The sequence below is a fragment of the Paramormyrops kingsleyae genome, chromosome 10 (assembly GCF_048594095.1).
Source record: "Paramormyrops kingsleyae isolate MSU_618 chromosome 10, PKINGS_0.4, whole genome shotgun sequence".
In the NCBI taxonomy this organism is placed as follows: domain Eukaryota; kingdom Metazoa; phylum Chordata; class Actinopteri; order Osteoglossiformes; family Mormyridae; genus Paramormyrops; species Paramormyrops kingsleyae.
In genome coordinates, this window is record NC_132806.1 from 26799079 (window position 1) to 26824733 (window position 25655).

Consider the following 25655-nt stretch of genomic DNA (forward strand, 5'->3'; position numbering starts at 1 on the left):
ACCGCCGTCAGGTCCAGAGGGTAATGATGAGAGTGACAGAATGGGCCCAAAGAAGACTCCCCCCCCCCCCCCCAACTCCCCAGAGTAAGTATGAGATCAAAGAGGGGGAGGGGAGCCATAATTCAATCTCGGCGCTGGTCTGTGGAGGGGCACTGATGCGTGCAGCTGTGTAGCGTCACACCAAACCATCAGTCAAGCTTGACAGTAACTGGGAGGGGATAGAATGTCCAGGAACAGCAGCACAGAAGCTAAGCAGAGGGGCTACATTTCACGTCCAGACATTTCTGCCTAGTCAGTTTTTTTTTTTTAATAATCACAATCACATTCAATAAAAACAAGAAAACTTTAGTCCTGAAGAATGTAAAGACACTGGAGAGACCCGTCAGGAAAGTGGGCACCCTTCCCAAGGCCGAGTTGCCGTTTATGGTGCCGCCTAGACGTGAGCCCCACCCAGCCACCTCTGCATACGCCCCCTCTGGCTCTTTAAGTTATTCACAGGAAGAGATCAGACACTCAGTCATAGACACTGAAAGAAGAAGTATGCGTGTATTTTTTTTTTTTTTTTAAGTACAGATATATACACATTTTCATCGCCATGGTAACATCTCAAATTAGCGGACAAAAGAAGTCAAAACAGTAAAACAAAAACTTCGGGCTGGTACTCCTCTTATTTATACATTTATATATATAATCTTAGTGTAAAAATAAATGTTATTCTGCTTGGAACAGTGGAAGAGTGGAATGAAAGATAAGAGCAAAAGAGCAGCCCCTGCCCCAAACCTGCCCCCCCCCACCAACTTGCCCACCCCCCCCTTCCCCCGACCTCCCTCTCGCCCTACTGGCGTACTTTTCCGGGGATGTAGTTCCGATCGATGCTCTCGTCTTGCAGGAACATGTGCAGGCAGCGTTCGTTCTGGGCCAAGGGGTGGCCGGCGATCCTGCGGACAGAAGCGTGGCTTTAACCTGTGATCAGAACAGCAGGTGACGGGGGGAAGCAGGGAGGGGGGGTGGGGGTAGGGAGCTGGGGGGGGTGATACAGTTGAGTTCTTTCACCTCCCTGGGCGCGGCACAGCTGCACAGGATGCATTAAGATGCTTACAGGAACTGGTGGAGTTTGACAGTCATTAAAGTGGGCAGTTTACTGGTTCACAACGATTTGTTACCTGAAGGTTACTGTGTCAAGACCCTAACACCAGCCCCCTGTCTTAACCTTGAACTACATACTGAAGTTGCTCTGTTGCATCTCAAATTATAAAAACAGGTATAACTGTGAACTGCTTTCACTGCCGGTTGAGCATATAAACAATAATTAGCAGATATTGTGGCAGCTTTTCACAGTGAATTCCTTTCCAGTGATTTTGTGGTTCTATGCTGCCCATACACTGTGAATGTGTATATGTAGGAATCTGCTGCAATAGACTGCCAACCCACCCCGGTGCATAACCTGCTTTACACACAACGCTCCCGTGAACTGAATGGCCAGCTAACAGTAATAAAGAGCATCCAATGAAATATGGATACAGAATCCATCACACTGCAGTTACCTGGAACAGCTCTGTGCTGCTTCTCATAAACCCCCCTGAACCCTTCAGATCTAACTCTGGCACATATTTGATTCTAGTTTTTGCAAATGCTTTTCTCTAAGCTTTAAGTCGAAGTTTAACAGACTTCTGTCCTGGTCGGTACAAAGGAGTCCTCAGCACTAAGCCTGATAATGAGCAGGCACAAAAGGACACTGAAGGGCGAAGACACTGTGCCTTCTGAAAGTCAATGATGTCAACAGAGTCGATGCAAGAATGTTGGTAAGTGGGAACCTTGACCTGCGTTACAAATTACCTTTGAATTTTAAATTATGCTACTACATTAATAGCACAAAAATAAATATTAATGAGTAATACATTCACAACACATGACATAAACAGGCCATTATTTAAGTGACCTAAGTTAAGGTGGCTTGATATATATTAATTTAGGTGACAAATAGGCAGCTGTTGGGTCACATTAACCCTTGGTCCCTAAGGGGCTACTCTGAAGACTGCTTTATAATAAGGACGGTAAATGGAGGGAGAAAGCTTCGACCTCATTGGTCAGAGGAACGGCTGTGGTTCTGCTATGATGAGGAGACAGCCGTGCTGCAAGACAAGCAGGCTGGCGCCATCACAAGCAGACAAACAAGTACGAATTAAAATGGGGGCGTGTGAAACGCAGGACCGTCGGTCATGCTGCGGCTGCTCGCAGGCTAGCTAATGCTACCTCTGCATGTAGCTTCTAGCGTGGCGTAGATGTTCCTGCTGAGAAAATACAGCAGAGACCAGGTGGGAGAAAATGGGCCTCAAAGGACTGGAGGAAATTTAAGCTAGCCAAGATATTTATTTATTTATGTATTTTTACTTACATTTTACATTTAATTTATTTAGCAGATGCTAGGACTGGGAACATATCGACTTTTTGTGGTATACCAATATATTTTTGAACACAGGATACAGGAAGAGACACTATATATATCAATACAATTATATTATACATTTAAACTAGGGCTGTCAAAATTAACACATAAAGGCATTTGCACTGATTTTAAAGCCATAAGGCTTCATCATATCGTGTGATAATGCATGTGGTGTTTTGATACCCAGATGGAAGAATAGTATTGGCAGAGGTTTTTAATAAAGACCTAAGGTATCCCTTCATGTTTGCAAACAACACAAGAGCTTCAGTCGTGACATTGTGCAGAATCCCAGAATCTCCAGCCAAAATTCAAAACATCCAGCTAGTGCCTCATGGAGAAGCTGACAGACAGCTTGGAGGATAACAATATCATAACTTGCAATATTTCTTTTGTTTTACTGCAGACGAATACCTTAAAATGTGGCGTGACAAAGTGGAATAAAACACTTGTGGCTGCTTTATTTGACCCATACAACATGCATATTCAGAATTCATTTGTCTTTATTTTGAGACTTTTTGGAATACATTTCTACACTGAACAGTTAAAGGTTTATATTTGCAAGCAGGGAAGGGACCCCTGTATTTGCATTTCAGTTTGACCACATTATGTTTTAATAATGTGTGTAACATCTCATATGTGGATGTGATACAGAACTGAACATTTAGTCCACAATGGCTCTATTATGCCTAGAAAATATTAGAGATATGGTTTTTGGTTCATATCGTCCAGCCCTAGCAAACACTATTATCCAGCAGGGTCTGACGGCCGCCAGTGTAACTAGGGGCCATGGGCCCTGCTCAAGGGCATAATGGTAAAATCACTCTGCTGACCCTGAGATTTCAGTAAGCAATTGTTTGCTCACAGGTGACAAAGACAGCATCCCGACCCAACTGACACACACACACCTACAGATAATGTAGCAACTCCAACTCAGCATGTTTTTGGACTGTGGGGGAAAACCGGAGAACCCAGCAGAAGCCCCACAACAACATGGGCAGAACAGGAGTGGAATGCAACCATGCTAGCAACAGTGTGAGCTGCCACCAGACAACTATATATACTCTAACTCTAACTATATAATTTAATTCAATAGGTTGCCTAAGGATGGGAAAAAAAAAGACAAAAACCAAGCATTTTTCAGCATGGCATCATGAGCAAAACCAAAACCAGTTGCTCCTCCATACTGAACTTCAAAAAACTAGGCACAATTAAAGGGACCATCATTACTCTCCACTCAAAGCTTCATAAGTGCTGCTGACACCAACTCAGAGGTTCCTACATCTAGGCTTGCTGTAGTTGCATTCTTGGGAGTAGGGCTGCAACGATTCATCGAGTAACTCGAATAACTCGATCACAAAAAATCCTCGATGCAAATTCTTTGCTTCGATGCTTCGTGTAATCCGCACGATTATGTACGGCTAAGTGATCAGCGTGTTTCATTCGGAGGATTATTACTGTCGCACAGTGTGCTTATGCTGCATTACGTGTAGCAGGTTTGATTTGATGGCAATGGAGGAAGACAAGGAAAATAGCGAGGAAAGTCAGAGAAAAAGATGAAAAATGCCTGAAGTTTTGGATCATTTCAAACAAAAGAAGAGTGAAAATACTGTAGTGTGTCCATTGTAAAACCGAATTAGCTTAATTACCACAATAGCACAACATCAATGATTCAACATCTCAACAGAAAACACCCAGTCTATGCATCCAATACAAGGTAAATGCGAGGGTTTCACTCACGTTTGCGGCTAAAAATAGACCTGCTATAGAAACGTATTTATGGGCATATGTGTGAATAAAAAAAGTATAACAAGATTCAGTTCAAGCAGCCCCTATTTTTCCTCAACAAAAACACATAATACAACAGCAGTGGAAATGATGCTGTCGTAGTTTAATTAACATGGAGCTGGAGCCTGTCTATACACTAACAGCAAAGAGCAAAGAGACGGTTCCGTTACAGAGATGCTGAACTCAGAGGGAGTGAAGGAAAACAACAGCAGTGCTTGTAATCGCTACTAAACTTTTACTGGTAAAGAGCTGGTGAGAGTCCTTAATCAAACCAGCTGTTCAACAAGCTAAAAGGTGAAGAAAAGTGATGTTCAGCTGTTTGTATGCAGATAAACTGTTAGCTTAGTTTGACACAATATTTAAATTTGGAAACTTGCAGCAGGCTGACAGCAGCCGTCACACTTTGTCGCAGTGAAACCTGCAGCATGCAGGGGTGAGTCTAAAGGGGAGCATGGTGTGTGCTCAACTAGAGCTATATCAAGGCTTTAGTAATATTATATTGCAGATTTAGATTAATATATAATATATGTAAATATCCATCCATCCATTTCCCAACCCGCTTATCCTACTGGGTCGTGGGGGTATATGTAAATATATAATATTTATATATAATATAATATAAATATAAAAATTACCCATCCCCTGTTCCCCAACAGCCTTGGGCCAGTAAAACTCTGAGACACTGAATTATCCAACCGCCACATGTTCCTCTAAAGGCTCACACACACACTCACTCTCTAACACACTTACACACACTCTCACTCACATTCACTTACACACACATGAACATGCACACACCATTCCTACCTCATCCAGGACATACAATCCTGTCAGAACTTTTTTTATGCCTCCTATAAATGTACAAGAATACAGAGAGTAAAGGCCATTTTAATTTATGCCTTAGTTTAAGATATATGTATATATGTAAGATTTACTTTTTCAGTATTTTATTTGACATTATTATTATTTTTTTTTGCATTTAAGAATTTTTTTTTCTTAAAAAAGAAAAACAAAACAACAAAACAAATATGTAAATAAATGCACTATAAGGGTTTAGTTCTTTTGTCAGTTGTTGTATGGAGTTCAATCATTAAAAATGTTCCTTAAAAGGAAAACCCATGAGTTGTTCATTTTAAGAGACCTGTCTATTTTTCCTTTTTTTGAATAGTTACCATTGCTCTTTAAAAAGACAAAAGTATTTCTTACCCGACTTCTCGATTAATCGATGGAATAATCAATAGAATATTCGATTACTAAAATAATCGATAGCTGCAGCCCTACTTTGGAGTAATTCGCTCATGGTGATTCATAGCAGTCAACTGTGCACGTATGTGCACTTACAACCAATACACGTTAGGAATAATATCTCTGAGAACTTTCTGAATACCAGCATTGAAGCAAACCTTGCATGCAATACCTGTTAATAAACTGTTCCAGACCAACACGTCGCTCTTCGATGAAGGAGTCTTCGAAAATGCCCTCATCCCCTCGGAAGGGCAACTGCCTCTTCAGGGCTTTCCCTGGGAGGGGCGGCACCACAATCTGGTGGGGAAGGGGGGGCAACAGAGAACCCTCATTTTCCAGCCCTTGTGTACATATCACTGCCTTAGGAAATATCAAAGGAAGCACAAAGCTATTCGCCAATGGGCATCTTTCAACAAATGGCATGAAAGCATAGACCTCTGACACAGCAAAGGGCAAGACTGCCCTCCTTAGCCACTACTTGAGCCCATGCATGACTTACAGTACTGTACTGTACTGCAAAACACAACAGTTGACATTTACTTAAGGTGCACTAGGTGAAAGATGCAGGCAACTCTTGTAAAAATAAGGCTGGGCGATATATCAATAAAATATCATATAGTGATCATGAACATTCATATCATTTGAATATTGTGAGTATCACGATCAAGGTATGAATCTGTTGTTGGTGTCATTTATTATTATGCCTGTCACATGCTCCATAACTATTAGTAAAACAATTTGATTATCATAATTAGGAAAACTTAAAAACACCTGTCATATTTGACTGTTTTCTACATATGAATTTTAGAATATTGTGATAAATATGAATATTTCGAACATTTCTTTAAATATTGTCGTCATTTTTAGAGCATATCTCCCGGCCCTACATAACCCACTGCCCGAAACGAACAGTGAGGCAGTCAGAGAAAAAACCCAGCAACACAACCTACCATCGCCATTTTCTCGTGAAATGCGCTACAACCGAAGTTTATTATCATGTAATAGAATTTCAGTCTGCAGTCCATTCAATTTGTCGCCCTTTTTATCTTCTGAATCAGTTTAAAGGCAATTCTAAGAGAATTTTTGAGTGAAATGGAGCATTGAAGTAAAGACAATGACTTGAATTATATCGAGCTAATTATTCATATCGTTTGATATAAAGGAAATCATCATCATAAAATATTTTGCCATATCACTCAGCCCTACGTAGAATCCTATGCGCCTCACTTCTTCCTGTCTGTTGGCCCCATCTTACCTTACTGTCTCTCTCCAGTTCATTCTTCAGCCACTCAAAGTCACTGTACCTTCTCCTCACGCAAGAATCCTTAAGCTTGAAGATGGGAAGATTTGTCTAAAGGTGAGGACAGACAAGAAAAAAATGTCCATTGAGAAAATGTTAAGCTCTGCTTCCCAGGTGAGAACATGTCATTCGTTCATTCGTTCATCCATCCATCCATCCATCCATCCATCCTATATAATTGCTTGGCCCATTAATCATTAATATTTTAGGTGTAGTACTAATGTTCATTTCAAATTCTGGACATAAGTAAACATCTGAAAAGTACAGAAAAAACTGTGTCCAGACAAATTTTTACGCTCGTTATCTAAAGCCCTGTTATAACGTGTCCATTGGTACAACTCATGGCAAGACTACCAACTTAACTGACACACTCTATTGGTGGACAATAAGTTCTGTTTGGGTATAGATTATTTTGGGTGAATTTAATTTCCTTTTTTGTTTTGTAGGCAGCATAATAATATGCAGAAATATTTCAAATAATTGTGATATGATTTCGAGAAGCCCTAACATGCCATTCATACCTACACACACTTTGAAAAATCCAATTCACGATAGCATGTTTTTGGACCATGGGGAAACTGGAGAACTTGGAGGAAACCTCACGACACAGGGGAGAACATGTACACACAGAACTTCAAACACATAGAGTCAAGGCGGACACACGAACCCTGCTCTACCCTGTGCCACCCCAAAAAGTCATCCATTCCTGAGTAATTATAATCCATAGCTCAAACAGACAAATGGAAAATCGAAAACCCTACTATGTGAGCTCACTGCAAAACATTTGCCAAGAAATTCAGGAGAACTGAAATCTCCCCTAACCCTTGATCTATATGAAATGACAAGTCAATGGAGTACATGCTTCCTTGTGAGACTTTTTTATTTTTAGAAACTGATACCACACAACATCTTATGGACATTTTATTAACGAGACTGAAATGAAGAAGATTCTTACACTTCTTCATAAAATTTGCAGTCAAACTTCAAATAATCACAGTCGGTGCTGCAGTTAAAGAAACAACTGACAAAAACTTTGCAGTAATTTGAAAGAGATTGGGGGGGGGGGGAATCTCATTACTTTGGGGATAATACTGCAGCACTGAAAAGCAGAGTGAACACAAACATGACAGTTGTGGTGACAGCTGTGGAGTTACCATAGGAGGCACCTACACCATTAGCATTATAAGCCCTTCTGTAGCTCCATGACTTCAGTGCTGACTTGAGAAACGAATAGCATCTGTGTACCTTATACCACAGTGACGGCAAGACCTTGTGCTACACCCACACCTCCTCAAGACTCTTGTTCTCAAAATCTGCCATTGATGAGCAGCCTGACGAATGGTATGCAGGATACGAGCAGCCAGAAGTCATACCAATACAGCACCAAGCCCCAAGAGAAAGACTTGTCTGAACGGGGACCAAACCAACGTCTGAGTCAGCGAGAAGCCCAGAGTGTTATCATCTCACTGCCGAAAATACAATCGGTAACTCTTTCACTGCTGGGAGGGACAGCCCTGCATCTAGGCTAACAATCATTCCCCTCTCAGGCCACAGGCTCAAAATATTTCAACCGGATCATGGAGATATACTTTTTTTTTCGGTCAGGGACCCAAAGACTAAGTAATTGAACGAATGACGCAGATGTGACCTAATGAAGCATCAACAGGGTTGATTCCGCTTCTTTCTTTCTCAGCTACAGCCCTCCGCACCAACCGGGACCAATACAAGAATCCAATACGTGGCTAAGATAAAGGTTCATAAAAATGAAGTGAAGGCAAAGGCGCAAGAACACTTTAGTGCAAGGGTGTTTATTCCAATTAAACTGCAAAAACCCACAAAACCGGAAGCAGAAGATATTCACTTACACAAACAACTTAACCACCCACTAGCCGGACCGCATATACAACTATTGATATACTGCCCCCTAACTGCTGGATCCATGCCGCCGCCAATGTGACAGCAACAGGGTCACCGTACATAGTCAGTAACCCTCTATAGGAAGTCCGCCACCTTTTTGAATCGATAAAATCATCCGAGTTGAATTAATAATATAATGGGCTGAGATGAATCTGAACGTGCAGGACTCTTTAAAAAAAAAAAAAAGGTGTGGCGCGATCATAAACCATATCCACTGTACAAAAACATTTACCAAATCTGTTCTATTATTATCTAAAATAACCTCTTTTGTTTACAAATATAAAACGGAATATTTACCCATCCGGCAGAACAGGGTATAAAAAACACGACAAAGTTTTCAGTCAGTAACCCGTCGAAGGTTCCAAAGGCTGTGTACGTGTTTCTTTACAATTTGCAATTCTATGCAAAGACATTGCAAAAGTATTAAATTGTGCAACAAAATGATTTGTAGGGCATCACGGATATTATAAATGTAACCTTAGTAAAATGTTTCCGTATTCAAACACACATTCTTTATATTCCTTCAAAACAAATGCTATCCTTACAACATTTTGCGTTTCTAAGTATTCAGTTAGGTGTGTTTAGCTGAGGGATATTGTTTACTTTAAAGCAATACACCCTAATGGAAAATGGATTTACATTGTGTGTGTAGTGTCTTACTTAGCACTGGCTAACAGCAAACCAATTTCCACTGTCCAGACCGTGCAATGTCAGCTCACTCGGTGCCATGCACAGCCCTAAAAAATAAGAAGCCTCGGAATCATTTCGACAAGCGAAATCAACTGTTTTCACATTTTATACAATATACAAATGGCTATGGGTGTCGCTTACAAACTACGACTGACAAGGTGACTACCACTAGTCGCCAGGCTGGTATCCTCCCTTGTCAACAACAAAGATTTTTCTAGACACCTTGAGCTGTTAGTCAACGCTACAGTACAGTTAAATTAGTCAATAATTCGCGAACTGCCTTTTTCTGGCCATTTGCGGGAGTTAATCTATTACCCATTCTTTTGATTTTTAAATTTTAGCCAGCTCCAATGGTCGGGGTATGACTAACATCAATGCTGTTACAATTCACAAAAAAGGCTGCTAAGCTATGCTCCTGGTTGTGTACCAGAGGGGAAAATATTCTGCAGAAAATATGTAAATATACAAAAAATATATGCATTTTAAAATCCCCTTCAGTCAATTGATATTAAAGCGAAACTCCAGCCCCATGCATATCATCGGCCTCGATTTCGTTCCTGGGGACTCACCCGCATTCGTACTTCGTACGTAGTAAAACGGTTCCGGCCAACCCCAATAGTCTGCGGGTCGAACACGTCGATTTCAAGGAAATTGCTCGGGGGGCCGTAAGCATCGGTGAGATCTTGGGGTTTCGAGTTTAACCGGCGAGTATCTGCCACCGCGGGATCGGACATTTTCAGCTTCGGTGCACTACGAAACCAGGGGCAGCAAGACAGCGCGTTCAAGGAGGACCGCGGACAGCCAATGAAAATCGAGCTCCGGCACCAGACTCCCGCAGACTACTCCGTGACGTCAGGACTCTAACCAGTGGCGTTCGGGAACTGTCGGGCGAAGCTCTCTCAAAAAAGGTGCATTTACAAATAAAGGAGTACATGTGAGCCACCAATATCTCACCTTTTGGGGTGGCATGGTGGTGCAGTGGTTGGCACTGTTGCCTTATACCTCTGGGACTTGGGTTCAAGTCTCCGCCAGGGTTCCATGTTCGTGGGAGTTTGCATGTTCTCCCTTTGTCTCTGTGGGGTTTTCTCTGGTCCCGGAATCCCCGCAACCCTGAATGTAGGATAAGCTGTTTCAGAAAATGGATGGAACTGAGCCACCCCCCAATTTTGCTGGCCAGCGTGTCGCTTAGCGAGTTTGGGCAGAAGGTCGTTGAGCAGGCTGCTCCTCTCTGCTCCCCAGGGGAGTTTCTACCTATTTAAAAGATTAGGGGGTTTTGTTTTTGAAGGAAGATTTGCAATCGGGGCTACAATACTCGGGGCTAGCCTGATGATGCCCAGGCTGCTCCGCATGCTTTTATTTACATTAATTTAGCAGATGCGTTTATCCAAAGCAACATACAATTGATAAAGCAGAGTCAGCCAGTCCCTGAAGCAACTGGCATTAAGGGCCTTGTTTTAAGACTCAGCAGTGACAGCCTTCTGCTGGCTATGGGGTTTAAATTGGTGACCTTCCAAACTCAGGCACAGCGTATACCAAATAAACACAGTCATGTACTATGGGGAATTAGCCTCAATGCATGCTTTTTAAATACAGGAGGAAACTGCTAGTTAAACTATTTTTCTAGGTAGTTAAATAACACAAACGGTCTGATTATGTAATGCAATATATACCAAGTTAAAGGGGGCAGTGTGTGGTTCAGTGGACTAAGTCAGTGTACCTGTAAGCAGAAAGTCACCAACTGCGGTGGGCAGCGGTCCGTCCTGCCGGGGGACGGGCTGGGGGGACCGGGGCCCCTCCGGTGTGTGGGGGGCCGTCCGCTGGGGCGGGTGGTCCCGGTTGATGGGGCCCTTTGGCCTTGGACTCACTTTCCTCGGTGGGGGGGTTGCAGGCGGGACTGGGGGGCTCGCTGCCCATCCCCCCCTCTGCGGGCCTCCCTGTACGGGGGTTGGGTGCCCCCTTAGTCCCTCGCGGGCTCCCTCTCGGGTTGGGCGGTGTGGTTGTCTCTGGGACGCGTGACGTGGGCTCTTGTGCTGTGGGGGCGTCGGGGTGGCCTCGGTTGCTGGGTTTCCTCTGCCTTCAACCTTGGGCCCAGGGGGGGCACTGTCACGTCCCCTGACGGCATCAAATGCCAGCACATCTAATGACAAATCAGTTCACACCTACACTTGCACACACATAGGTTGAGCGATCAATATCATTATTATTATTACTTTTTAGCGTATGTCATAGATATAGGAATTGAAATGTACATGTATATCGGTAGGATCACGTGTGTGTATGCCACATATACTGTATATAATACCTATTTGTAACATTGTTATTATTATTATTGATGTTATTGTTATAATTTTTGTTGTTTGATGTCCTTGTATTCTGTATTCCCCTACACTTAATTTTCTCCATCCCACTTACATCATTATTATTATTATTATTTCTGTATACCATTGTTTTCTTTCTTTTTTTTTCTCCCCCTCTCCCCAAGGTGATTAATGTCTGTTATTGTTACGATTGTTGTTTCTGTATCCTCCCCCACCCCCTTTTTTTTATAGTCACTGTACTAGGACAGGTGAGTTCGGAGCAGCCACACTCTTTACTCTTTAATTTAATGTAAAATAAAGTTGTCCTCCGAGGAGGGGTGGTGGTGGTGGTGGGCAATAGAAAAAAAAAAAGTCACCAATTCAAACCCAGCCTCAGCACGTCTTCGGCTCCTTGAGCAAGGCCCTTAACCCCCAGCTCCCTGGGCGCCCCAATAGGTGGCTGCCCTTCGCGGACAACTTACACTTCAAAGAGCAAGTTGAGGGAGGCGTAAAGACAATTTCCCCACAGGGATCAATAAAAGTATCAATTATTTATTTATTATATATTCAGTTGTATAGTATAGGCAGTGTTGGAATTTGTAGAATTATTATTTGCTCACGGGCTACATAACCCAAAATGCATTTTTTGGGACTTATTGCATAATTGTTCTTATTTGCATTCACAGCATTAATACACGTGTGTGTGTGGCGCCCCAGTGCGGTTGACTACTTGAACTAACTTCATTGAAGGGGTGAAAAGATAAATATATAGTCGAAGTGCCGTCTGAACATACTCATCGAGAAAATGACAGCGTGAGTTGGACATGTTTGAACTGATTCAAGAGCTTATCTGTTTGGATCTTCTCATAGATCAGCGGATTAATTCACGTATTTTGCCATTCACCTTGCATTCGCTATTCCTGGTCAGGGTCACGGGGGCCTGGAGTCTGTTACGGGCAGCATAGGGGAACAAGGCTGAAATACACCCCGGATGGTTTGTCTGTCCATTGCTGGACACATAGCCATATGATAGTGTGCTCGTGTACGTTCTGTACATTCTCACCTCACGCCTCCAGGGCTAGGAATCTGACTTCTGCTCCCGCCCTGCGAGTGTGAAGTTCCTGTGGGTACTCGAGTTTCCTCCGGCAGTCCAACGACATGTGTTTAGCTAACCGGTGTTTCTAAATTGCCCACAGTGACTTAATGTGTGTGTTTGTGAGGGTCCGCGATGGATTTGCATTCCTTTGTGCCTGGTGCCTTGTACTGCAAGTTTCCCGGAAACCTGATCAGGAAAAGTAACTGGAGAGTGGCTGGATGGATACATGTTTAATCGTAACTCCATGAAAAGTATGATTTCACTGTCTTGCTGCAATATATCCTTTTATTTAACTTCTTAGGTTACACTGGGATTAAACGAGGGTATAAATATATAGCAGCTAGATATCTGATTTCATTAATAGAGACGCTAAAATGTAATTAAAAATATATAAGAATACATTTTACGTCGTCTAACTGGAACACTAGCTGCAGATATTTGCAAGTATTTTTTCAGCTTGATTTTCCAATTTACCCATTACAGGACTGCGATGAATCGAAAGCCAGTCTTAATAATCACAAAGCACGAGGCAGGGGAACACCCTATACGGAATGCCAGTCCGTCAGTGATTCTTTGTATTCTCCAAACAGCGTTTCAGTTAAACTCTAATAAGCCACGTTGTCAATGTAATGCACCGAAAATCACCGGGTACAACAATCGCAAAGCACAAGCATGCTTTGTGAGTTTAGCATTTCTGCTTTTAGCTTAGAAGTTGCATCATGCAGTACCCCCCTTTCCATCACACGCATCTTTATAAATGTGTAATGGGAGATATTGAATTGTACACGTTCATACCCCGTTCATCAAAATATGCTATAATATGTAACAATTTAGACTCATTTGGTGCATTGCCTTAAATGTACTTAATTACCTACATAATGAATCGGAAAAGGGAAATGTGTCCATGATAATCAGCACGCTTACTTGGAAATAATGTGCAACCTAAGTTACAGCAACATCTCAGCTCGAAAATCCAATCGACAAAATAAAATGAAATAAAACAAAAATTTATGTAGTTGAGCACCTTATCAGGCCTATAATTGCATGGCAATCCCGACACATGGGTAAGACACCTGGTTAGTTGCTGCCGCTATTATGAAATAGCCGTTTGAATTTCTGTATCATCCTCTTACACAGAAATCCAGATTAGTTTATAAGGTGAGACCGGTTTTGCAACTGACAGTCATGTCTGTGAAACCAGATCGCGACGTAAAGGTCTCCGGTAACATTTTCACGGGATAAGCTGCACAGAGGATCTGTGTTGTATATAAAGTTTATTGGAGTAGCGGCTATCCTGCGGCTGAGCCATTCAGCAACGGAGGTCTGTCGTCATCCTTTTAAGCTTACAAATATCAGTTAAATGTTTTATTTAATTTTAAATTGTTCGTTTAAACTACCGCCTTCCTCTCCCGCATAGATTATTTTCGATAAAAACTCAGCAAGTATTTCGGCAATATGGTGAAATTATAGTGTACTATAGTTATTAATGTTAAGATTTACATTAGAAATCTATTTTGCTTTAATCCTTTATTAATCTACATTGATTAAAATACCGGACCGAGGGAAAATTTAACGTCTAAATACATAAACATTAGTTCATATCAACAACATACTAGTCTAAACACGATCGTACAAGGCACCCCGCACGGGATACCAGTTTATCGCAGGACATGCAAATACAACCACAATTACGAGCCTGTTCCTCTAACTATATTTTTGAAGACTGTGGATACATCCGCGCAAATGCAGGGGCGAGGTGTGAATCGCCAGCAGTGAGATTCGAGGCCATGCCTGGTAATACCCACTGAGCCACCGTACGTGCCATCCTATAGCGTGGACGCTTAAAATATCATGAATTACTGCAGTGTTTAATCAGGTAGTATTATTATGGTTTATTTTACACATATACATGTCTAAAAATCTGATGTAACTCAAACTACACATTCCGGGGACGATTAAGGCTCATCAAGGCAATTAGGGAATCGTATTAAGTAATAAAATGACCAGCCAAATTTAGTTTCAGAGAAAAATGTCTGCATACGCGTATTAGTAAACAACCGGAGAACATTGCGGAATAGTGATTTAAGTCATATAAACTGGCTGAACCCAATGTGGACCGCTTACACTTGTCACATGACTGCATTTCCCGGCGCTCTACAGCACGCAAGCGCAGATCGTGTCGCTCTGCTGTGGTAAACAGACGTCAGAAGGGAGTCTTCGCGTCGAGTCAAAACAAAACAAAAAAAACTGAGAGGAATGAAAATTTTGCTATACACTCAGGCAGTGTAACGACACTGAGTACTGAAAAGGACAGTCGTCGAAAAGAAGAGATACGAGAGTATCATTTGACAACTTCTTGGATATTAACTCCAAAATAGCTGGCGCCGGCTAACGTTAGCAAGCTAACAATTTGTCACGTTGAAAGAGACGCGTTTTAGTTTTGCGTGAGAGCCCGTGAACTGAATGAGAAGTGTCGGAGAGCAGTGGCGTGTCCTCCTGGCGTGAGATATTCACTGGATGGGACTGAAAATACGGTTGGAAGACTAGAGGAGCGCATAGGAAGGCGCTTCTTTGCGACCTGTGCCAGCGCGAGTGACCATCGCGTCTCCAGAAACATGGCAGGCTGTGGCACGCGCCAGCGCGCGGCGTAGAGCGGCGTGCGGTCCCGAACCCAAACAAGGATTTGCTTATTTCCTTGTCTGTTATGACCGGCATGAACAAACTGTCCAGGATGATTCTGATTTCACCGCTGCTACTGGACGATTGAGTGAATGTCAGTTTTATAGTTCGCAATTCCTAAATGTATGTTTATGTAGCCACCTTAAAATAATTTCGCTGGTTATTACAGTACATTTCATTGGACGGAGTTGGGTGAGCGAACCGAATAAATTTATGGAAATTATTAACGCTTGGGGACCCAACGTTTACATTTCTTAGCTAGTTTATTATACTTAGCTACGAGTTTTATTATAACGCTTTTATTCCAACAAGTTTTTGAAGTTAATCCACGAGTGGCAGACGCATGGGCTAATTGGACAACACCGGATAAATTGAACGTAGCAATTTCTTTTCATTTTTTAATCAACATCGTTTTCGTATCCATTTAGGTGATAGTTATTCCCTGTTTGCGGAATGTACGAAACTTGTTTACATCGGAGCAAAGACTGAAGGCCGTCGTTCGCGTCCCTCCTTTGTAATAATCATTTATTCTGGTCCGTGTTTCTGTCGTACTATGTGCTCTATAGTACATGAACACTGGTTATAAGCTATTTTTTGTATCTTGATATTTCGACGGTCGCAAAAACTTGACGTTGAGAAGTTAATTTCATCCAAATGTAATACATTCTATTATGTTTGAGGGATTGCTCTAAGTGTTTTATGTAAAGTTTCTTTATTTTGTAAGTCTTTTTGCAGAAATAGAAATGCGTAACCCATTATTATAGTTAAAGGATTTTCTGCTGTCAGCGTTTTTTCGTACTGTTAATTACGCCTGCTCTGCTGGGGGCTGTCCAGATGTTTTGATGTGCATTCCTCCTCGAATTTCCTTTGTTCTTTTTAGATAAACAAAATAACCCCAGTTCCAGGCGCGTTTTAAACTGTAAATCTGGAGGTTTTAGCTGGGTACTATTAAGGAGATTATTTGGTCCTTTTAATCTTCAATCTGAGGATTACCCGACGCTATATTGGTGTGTCCAGATTATTGTGATTCTTTTCTGACCGCCACTAGCCTATTATTAGTATCTAGAGCACCGGACCGCGGCGTTCGAATAATGGACTTGACTTTTAACTGCAATTAAGACGGAACGATGCGTTATGGCCGTTTACCAGATGGCAGTTATCCTAGATATCGCCTGAGGGGAATGTACCGGCTTATAAGCATGTTTTGAAACACTACCAAACAGAAATCGCAAGTGATTGTGAGGGCTAAAATAATTTATGCGTTTTGAACGCTACTTTTGTCATTGGATGGTTTTTAAGTTTAATTAATAAATATATAACGTTTTGTTGGAAACGTAAAACGAAATATTTTACTTTTGCTGAAGAAACTTATCAAAGAATCAAAGAGAAGTTGAAGATGGAAGAAGAAAAGGCACCCCCTATAGACCCGGACTTTGCTCCTCAGACCCGACCGAGGTCTTGCACATGGCCGCTGCCTAGACCCGATATTTCGACTGTCAAACAGGAGGGGGCGGACAGTACGGACTCGACTGGTACTCCACCAGCAGAAGAAGATAAACAGGAACCTCCGCCAATCACATCAGAGCCTGAGAAAGCTGCCGTTTCAGAGGGCGGGGCTTCTGCTGGTGTGGGCGGGGCCACTCCGCGAAAGGGATCCTCCCGGCGAAATGCCTGGGGGAACCAGTCCTATGCAGACTTAATCAGTCAGGCCATTGAGAACTCACCTGAGAAGCGCCTCACTTTGGCACAAATATATGACTGGATGGTCAAAACTGTGCCCTACTTCAAAGATAAAGGGGACAGCAACAGTTCAGCCGGGTGGAAGGTAAATGGCATGCTTATTGTGTTGCAATTGAACAATTTGGAAATATTACTACAGTATGCAAACCCGAATTATTTATTTATTTTTTATCTTACTGCTTGTAATATGCTGGCAGATTAAATGCTAAAGTAATCTTCTTAAGTAAAAAAGGGTAGAGCAGCACTGGATCTTGAAGCCATGGGATTTTGATGAAGCATTTGGTTCATTTACTGTCACATTACCTGCTGCATTCCGTCTGCTTTGTTCTTTTCTCATCTGTGTTGTAATCCCTGTCATTACACTGACTTTACCTTATTTGCTGTGTGGCACGTCTAGCATGTGAAGCTTTTAGAATAACTTAGGGTTTCACTGTCTTCCTGTCTATAGTTACACTTTATTACTGTCAGGTATGGGTGATTATGATCCTCTGTCTTCTTTAACATAATAATAATGGCTTTTTGTTAGCAGTACTATTGTTGTAATAGTTTTTTCTTAGCTTTTCATTTTGTACAGTTTAATACTTACTAAAGGAAGGACTTCCCTTGAGGGTAAAGTAATCATTCCCTTCTAGTATTTCAGATGTAGGCTTCTCAGTCACAGTTCTGGGTCCTTTTGCAGCCATTATTTGAAGCTGTGTTTTTGCATGAAACCTGTTGTAAAGTACGGTATTCGGAAAGTAGTTAGCGTGACTTTTCTGTAGTCCCTGCTTTGCACTCAGTCGTGTGACATCATAGCAAGTTAATCAGTCTTTGTTTCTCAGGTATTTTTGTGTGATGAATTACGCCTTTTTCAGGAAAATATTTTTTGCTACGAAGCTTTCCCCATGGCAGATTTACGTCAAACCTATACATTTTTTTAAATGACTTTTGTTAGCCGATGAGGTCATTATGGGGAAGATAGTGAGAATTAGACTTGGTCACTTAATAATGAGATGGGAAGACCATGTTGCACTTACAATAAAATAGTCTTTTCTGGAATCTTAAAGTTCACAATATTTTCATTATTGACTGAGGCTATATTGATCAGGTCAGTTGTACATTTGACCTTAAACCTCTTTTCTGAACAAAGGCAAGTGGGTGTGAGTAAAATTAAAGTTGTTTATCTGGCTCTGATGAATGACAGAGTGTGGACCACTTACATTAAAACATTGGTCAGATATACATCCATTAATAAGGACAGAAATTGAGAATTCATCATTCCTTTCATTTCTCAATCAAACGGAGTACCTCTCCGATCTGCATAGCACCCTCGTCACCCCCAATATCGGTGTCGATCTCATAGCTTTCTAAATTGAATCACCTGTTTTGGTCCTGGAAATGAATCATTTGTCCCTTGTCTGTAAGGCTTTGTGCGCATCCACAAGTGGAGCAGTTACAGTGTTTGTTTTTTTGCTCCCTCCTCCTTTACCAACCACAGAACTCCATTCGTCACAACCTGTCCCTCCACAACAAGTTCCTGCGGGTGCACAACGAGTCGACTGGAAAGAGCTCATGGTGGATGCTGAACCCCGAGGGGGGAAAGACCGGGAAGGCCCCCCGCCGGCGTGCCGCTTCTATGGACAACAGCAAACTGCTAAAGAGTCGCATGCGTGCCAAGCAGACGAAGAAGCAGGCAGGGGCGGCGGGGGGTCCTGGAATGGGTGGTGGAGCCCTGCCAGGCGAAGGGGGTGCAGGGCCAGGAGGGGCAGACAGCCCTGGATCCTCCCAGCCATATCCCAAGTGGGGGGTAAACAGCAGTAGCCCCTCATCACGTGGCAGCCTGGATGATCCAGATATGTGGACCAGCTTTCGGCCACGGAGCAGCTCCAACGCCAGCACGCTGAGCGGCCGTCTGTCACCCATTGCCCCAGGCAAGGAGGACGAGGACGACCTTCCGGAAGATGGACTTCTGGGGGGCTATTCTGCAGGCAGTGTGCCCTCCACCCTCACAGAGACCCTCCTGGAGGAGCTGGACCTGATCGATGGGTTAACACTGATGACTGCACAGCAGGGCGGGGCCAGCCCCAGCACAGCGCCCCCAGCACCACCCACCCCGCTGCCCTCTGCCACCACCTTGCTAGCCCGTAGTCCTGGCTTTAGTACCTACCGGCCCTTGCAGACCTCCCAAGCTCCCCAGGTCAGTGCAGCCTCCCCTCAGGGTGGGGCACAGGTGCCTGTCCAGCAAGCACCTCCCTCCAAATCCACTCCTGCCACCTCCAACTTTGGCAATTCCCTGTTCAACCCAATGCCAAGCCCAGGGACTCAAGCCGGCCACTTTGGTGTGCATGTGCCCTCGAGCCTGGAGGCTCTGCTGACTTCTGACTCCCCACCGCCAAGCGACGTCATGATGACCCAGGTGGACCCGCTGATGCCGGGCCAGGGCGGGGCTGGGTTGCTGGGCCTGGGGCCAAACCTGGGGCCTGGAGCTCAGGGCAGCCAGCTCTTCCTTGGGAAAACCCTCCAACAGAGCCCAGTGGCAGCCAACACTCAGCAGCAGCAGGCCCAGCTGGGATTAAGCATGCTGCACCCTAGCATGAGCCAAGATCCCCCTCAGCTTACCCAGGGCCCTCCCCCTTTTGACACCGATAACAGGGGTGTCCAGGGAATGGGTCCATTTGGGGGCCAGGGCTCCTTTCTGCCAAGCCATGACCGGCTGCCCACCGACCTCGACATTGACATGTTCACAGAGAGCCTTGACTGCGATGTGGATTACATCATCAACAGCGACCTCATGGATGGAGAGGGCATCGACTTCAACTTCGACCCCATACCAACTCCAGGGCAGACATACTCAGGCCCGGCCACGACACAGGGCTCCTCCCACAACTGGGTGCCCAGCTAAGTTTCCAGTGGCACTTGCAGCTGATGCAGGTATAAAAATGAACAGTATTAGATGCAGTACATTTGGGTATTGTATAGCTGTTGAGATTCTTCCTATGCTTGTGGTAGCTTCCAGTGATGGCCAGCAGTGAGACGCCCATACTTATGTGCTGGTCATAACACTCGTGCATTTACAGTAGAGAAACTCAATGCCAAAATGCAAAGACTCTGTTGTTCAAAATACAGGTACTTCGCATGTAAAAGATTTACATTCTGTAGGTAACCAGATTTACCTAAACAGTGTGTTTTTGTTGATTTTCTGTGTGTTATTGTCATTATTAAAATCCTGTTAAAATAAATAGCACAATAGTACTATAACGATACAATGTACTTAAATTCAAAGAAGCCTAGCAAAAAACTAGCCTGAGGTGGTAATTATGCCTGAGTATGCAATTATGTATTATTAAGTTATTAATAATTCTCTCAAAATCATTTTGTAGAGGCACTCCGTATATGCGGCACTTTCATATAATTTTATGTTAAGAAAAGTTAAAGAAAGCAAACTGCATTGTGCAAATCACATAACGTTGGAGTATGGGCACAGGGCAGTACAAGAATGGTGAGGATGCTGACTGCTTCCTTGTCTTTACACACTAACTAGTCCCTGCAGTACAAGATTAAAATTTGGAGAATTTGTGACACGACCCTTGGAACATTTGTATGCATAATTAAAATTTTATTCAGATCCTTGTTGGTTGGGCAGTGCCTGTATGTTAAACAGAACAGATTTAACGACGATGCACCACATGGTTCTATTATGATAGTTGACTAAACAATCTGGTTTCAAAGACATTGGCAGAGCAGCACACAGAGGATTTTCCTGTCCACTCCCATGTCACTGAACCATTAAGCAACAGCTTGCACCTACCCATGTACTTTAGTTATTCCCTTCACTATTACTATTGCTTGCAAGGAATTATTTTCCTTGTCTTCCTCTACTTTTTCATGTAATTCATGCCTTTTGTCTTTTCTCTGATGGCCATCTTGTTCTATTCCCTATCGTCTGAGTTCTTTTGAACACAAGCAGAAAATAAAATATTTTTATTTACAACTGTTCGGAAGTACCGTCTCTGAAGAGGGTATCAAACTGCTCTGTCATTTGATCCTGCCTGCCTCTTACTCAAATTTCCTCTGCTGATCTCTTTTTTTTCTGTCTCTGTTACTTTGTTTATGCCCTTTGCAGGATGGAGCTCCTCGTGAAAAGTGACCTGGCCCTATGATGGAAGAGGCGGCTGGGCGCTAAAATGGATTCATCTGTCCACTCCTCCCACCTACCCCCGTTACTGCCATCGTACCTCTGACTCAAGCTCTACCGTTTTTACAAGGCTGAAAGCAAGACACAGTACTTGGACTCGGCCAATTCCTTTAACGATAATATTTTGTATAGTTTTGTCCCCTTATGTTTCATTACTATTATTAGCAGGATTAAATCAGACCTCACCTCATGTCATGTGCCAATTGGAATATGTTACTCCCAGGAAAGGGAGGACTTTGAAGACCTAAGCAGGAATACTTTTTTTTTTCTCATGAATCATTTTAATGGATTGCTTTTTCCCCTTACCTGTGTTATTTTGAAGTGTGGGGTGTTTTTCTTTTCCAGTTTACTGAGATGATTAAGGGTAAGAGAAGGAAAAAACATGGTGTAACATTGGAGCACATGCAACAGTGGTGCTTTTATTATTTTATTGTTGTAGTGGTGATAGGAATATGGATCATGACATACTTGACCTGCCTTTCACTCTTATTCTGTTGGAAAAACAAACAGTACAGCGAAAATCAACAAACGAATGAGAACAAAACATACGGCCAGTAACTTCTCCAAAAAGTAAGACTGCCCCTGTTAGCAGTTCCAGGACACTTTCAATTTTTGCGGTTTTGGAGTCCCCAGTCCGGGATGCAGCGTGGGGAGGCTCAGAGGTTCCAGGCAGTTGTGTGTCGGCCTTCACACCAGAGCCCGGTGCCCTGCGGTAGCAGCAATGAGGAAGAAGACACCTGGAAATGGTGTCTACTAGGAGCTTGGGGAGCAGATATTGACTGGAAGAGTTCAGCATGGGTTGGGATTTCAATACTTTTGTGGGTACAGGAAGTTTAAAAAAAAAAAATCTTTGATTTCAAAGGGGTTTGGGGTGGGGAGGGGAAAGATGGACAGTTTAGCAATATTTTGCAGTTTTATGACAGCTTGGCTGACTAATTTGGGTTTCCACACTTGTGTCGGCTATGGCGGCCAGCTCTACCATGCCAGACTTTGCAGGTGTGCGTGTTTGTGGCATGATGATGTGTTTAGGTGGTTTCTTCTGAGTTCTGGTGCACAGTTAACAGTTTACTGAGATGAAGAAAAATGTGACTTGCAGAACTGTTATGAAGAGGCGTGCTGGGACAGTATTTGATTTGTCAGAGTCAGCCAGCCGGTGATTGGCTGGCTTTGACGCCCCAGTCTGTGACACAGTATGCCACGCCTCCCTCGGGAAAGAAACCTTTAGATGTTTGCATGGGCTTTAAGCACAGGTGAGGATGTGTTTATGAACATCTGCTAGAAGAAGAAGCTTCTAGAACTGAACTCCAGTAATCTATTCAAAATAGAAATGAAAGAACCAGACATTTCAACAAATTAAAAAAATACTTTGTGATATTCAATCCCTAAATGTTAAAACTAAACAAAAAGGTACCATTTTATGCTTGAAGCTTTTTATATATTTTTTAAAAGTGGGTAGTTCCTGAGTTTTCCACTCCTCTTAAAATGGGGGACTAATATGAAAATATTTTCTATCACTGATTAGTTTTTTCGTATACTAACCTTTTGTAAGAAATTAACGGTGTAAAAGAACATAAAATATATTTGATTATAGTTTTAATATACAACGCAGATGACACATTAGTTGAGTATCATTAACATATAAATGTATTACTAAGCAAGACAAACATTTTAAATGTTTTTAATTAGAAGAAAGAATTTGAGATCATTTTAACGGTCATTTTCTATATATTCTTTTATTTTTGTAAAAGATGAAATGCATGTAGATTTTCTATGTAACCAAAGGAACACTAAGAACTATCATACTCATTTTGTCAGGGAGGAAAAGTATTTCAGTGCAGATAAGCTTCTCAAAAGGAATTTGTTTAGAAACTGTCACCTATAAGCAAAACAAAGAAGCAGAGGAAGCAGGCAGAAGTGATCAGCATTAAAAGGGTCAGGATATCTTACTTTTTTTTTGCCTTCCCTCGTGTAACTCTGAACAAATGTGCCAGGGTTTGTTTACTTATAAGAATTGCCTAGGATGAGCGGGCAACAAAAATACCACCAGTTAACTTGGCGTCAAGTTCAAATTAGCTAAAAGAGAGCGGGGGTAAAAAAATATATAGATTGGGTGTTTTGGCAGATGTGGCCCATGGGCTCAGGAACTACAAAAGAAATACCCACTTCTGGTAACCTCTGGAGTGTTTTCTGCCCAGGGATGGTTCTGACAGGCAAAGCCAATAGAAATATTCACGGCGTACAAGATTATCACATGTGTTTTGATAAAGCAGAGTGACAGGTTCTCACACACCTGTGGAGCACTAGCCTCCCCAGTACACTCTTTGGGTGTAGATTTTGGGACCGTAGATAGTGCGGTATAAACTGTAGTTCTTAAGTTCATTCCCACATTTGTGGATTGGCTGCCATGACGGCAGTGTCTTGGGCACGGCCACTGTGCTTCTTTGTAAACAAATTCCATATCGTTTTCTCTTCTCTGTGGTATAAAATCTCATTTTGTGCTCCAGAGAAAAACATACTTGTACTCAAAAACACAACCATTAACTCCTCAGGGTGGGTGGAAAAAGTAAAATCGGAATCCAGCTTCAACGTGACGATCAAATCGCATTTGCAAGTTTTCATTTTGTGCTGATTAAAAAGGAAAAATTATCCTGAAGAAAAGACCTAGAAAACACAGTGCTACATTTTCACTCCAACTCTTAGCAAGCTCCCATGATGATCTGAATCCAATTTAAAGCTCATTTTGAGATGTGTGACATGATGATCTGACCTTGTAAAGATATTTTTAATATTTTAATTGCGAGAGGACAGATACCCCTTGAAAGATGTCATCATGGGACACTGGCTATTCAGGTTGACATGTTCACAGTAATTTGTTTTTTAGGATTAAAACTGCTAAATGAGCACTTAGGCATTTGGAAAGATGTGTCTGAGCAAGCCACAGCTTGTCTCCTTTTGGCTGATTTTTTTGACCTTGTTTTGAGAAAGATTGTACCTGATAATTAGAGGAAGGTTGCTATCTTCTGCTTTGTTGAACACAGCTGTTCTGTATAACGCTAATGCTAATTTACCTTTCGTATAAAACCCAGCTCAAAGATGCGTGGACGATGTCCTCCAGATGTAGCCTGAGGTCTTTATGATTGGAGCTGATTTGTGGTTAAGCTGGAATGGTGTCGTGAGAAGGTGATTAGCGGTTTTTTTTTTCCTTTTTGTCTTCAGAAAGACTAACCTTGACTATGACGCTATAGTTGAATCCAGGAGGCAGCTTAGCTTAGGGAAACCCTGGGCCTTTGCAGTGGTTCCCTTCAGCTGAATGGATTTCAGAGCCTTGAACTGGTTTTATGCAGCATCGCGGGCAGTGTTTTAGCTAGCCAGGTAGCATTGAGGTATTTTACGTTATAGTCAGAGGGACATCATTCATGGTGCATGACCCCCACACATTGTCCGTGAAAGTAAAACTGTGAATGCAAAGTTATTGGTGTTTCTTTTCCAAGTTTTAAAATTTTACCATTTATGGTAAAGGGTAAAAAGTTTATGCAATTGTAACAAAGAAATGTCACTTATAAACTTGAACTTTGTGGAATTTGTAAGAGTGAGGCTTCATGCATTTCAACCAAGCCTCGATGAGTTAACATCCCCGAGTATGTCAGCAGTGATGGGGGGGAGGGGTTACTTTCCGTGTGTTGGATGCAGTGTATATAATGATTCAAATACTGATTCGTGTGCATTGCTTTCCTCAGCAAATGCCAGTTTGCATTTGTCGTGCGCATGTGTGTGTGTGTGTGTGTGTGTGGCTGGGTCGTGTGAGTAGTGCAGTTTGACAGTGTGATTGGCGTGTGCACGGTCGCAAGAGGAAGAGCCCCCTGCACTGGGCGACACAAAAACCTGCAGGAGTTCCACTGCCTCTCCTGGATGCCAGTGAACTTGTTCCAGTTCTCTCCCTTCCTGATACATTAACAATATATATTTCTTTTTGCTTTGTATTTCCTTTAATATTCTGTTTCTTGTTGAAAAGTAGCTCCTAGAATTTTTTTCTGCTAAGAAAAATCAAAAAGCGTCCCATTTGACATTTTGTTAGTACTTGAGGGAGGCTTTTTGTTTTGTTTTTTGGGTGGGGGGGTGGGAAGAGGGTTTGGAACTGGGGGTTTGACGAGTCGTGAATAGCTGATAAATGTGTAATTGATTACTTCAGTTTTCTTTTTTTTCTTTCCCAATATCACTTTACATATTGTAAAGGTAGCCTGACAACACTTCTGGAGGAAGGAAATAAACTTAATCTGTTTAACACA

At 42.5% G+C, this 25655-nt stretch overlaps 2 protein-coding genes across 2 annotated transcripts; one reads left to right on the forward strand and one right to left on the reverse strand.

Annotated features, from left to right (window-relative positions):
* Positions 1-524: 524 nt before the first annotated feature.
* Positions 525-10195, reverse strand: LOC111836449 (sorting nexin-12). Its single transcript, XM_023797728.2, has 4 exons — positions 9953-10195; positions 6732-6827; positions 5649-5773; positions 525-938 (listed from the first exon to the last, which is right to left on the reverse strand). Exons 1-4 carry the CDS (start codon positions 10115-10117, stop codon positions 836-838), a joined length of 489 nt encoding a protein of 162 aa, XP_023653496.1. The 5' UTR covers positions 10118-10195; the 3' UTR covers positions 525-835.
* Positions 10196-15694: 5499 nt separating this feature from the next.
* On the forward strand, positions 15695-25655 carry foxo4 (forkhead box O4). The gene is made up of 3 exons (XM_023797513.2): positions 15695-17280; positions 18673-20105; positions 21298-25655. Exons 1-2 carry the CDS (start codon positions 16852-16854, stop codon positions 20074-20076), a joined length of 1833 nt encoding a protein of 610 aa, XP_023653281.2. The 5' UTR covers positions 15695-16851; the 3' UTR covers positions 20077-20105; positions 21298-25655.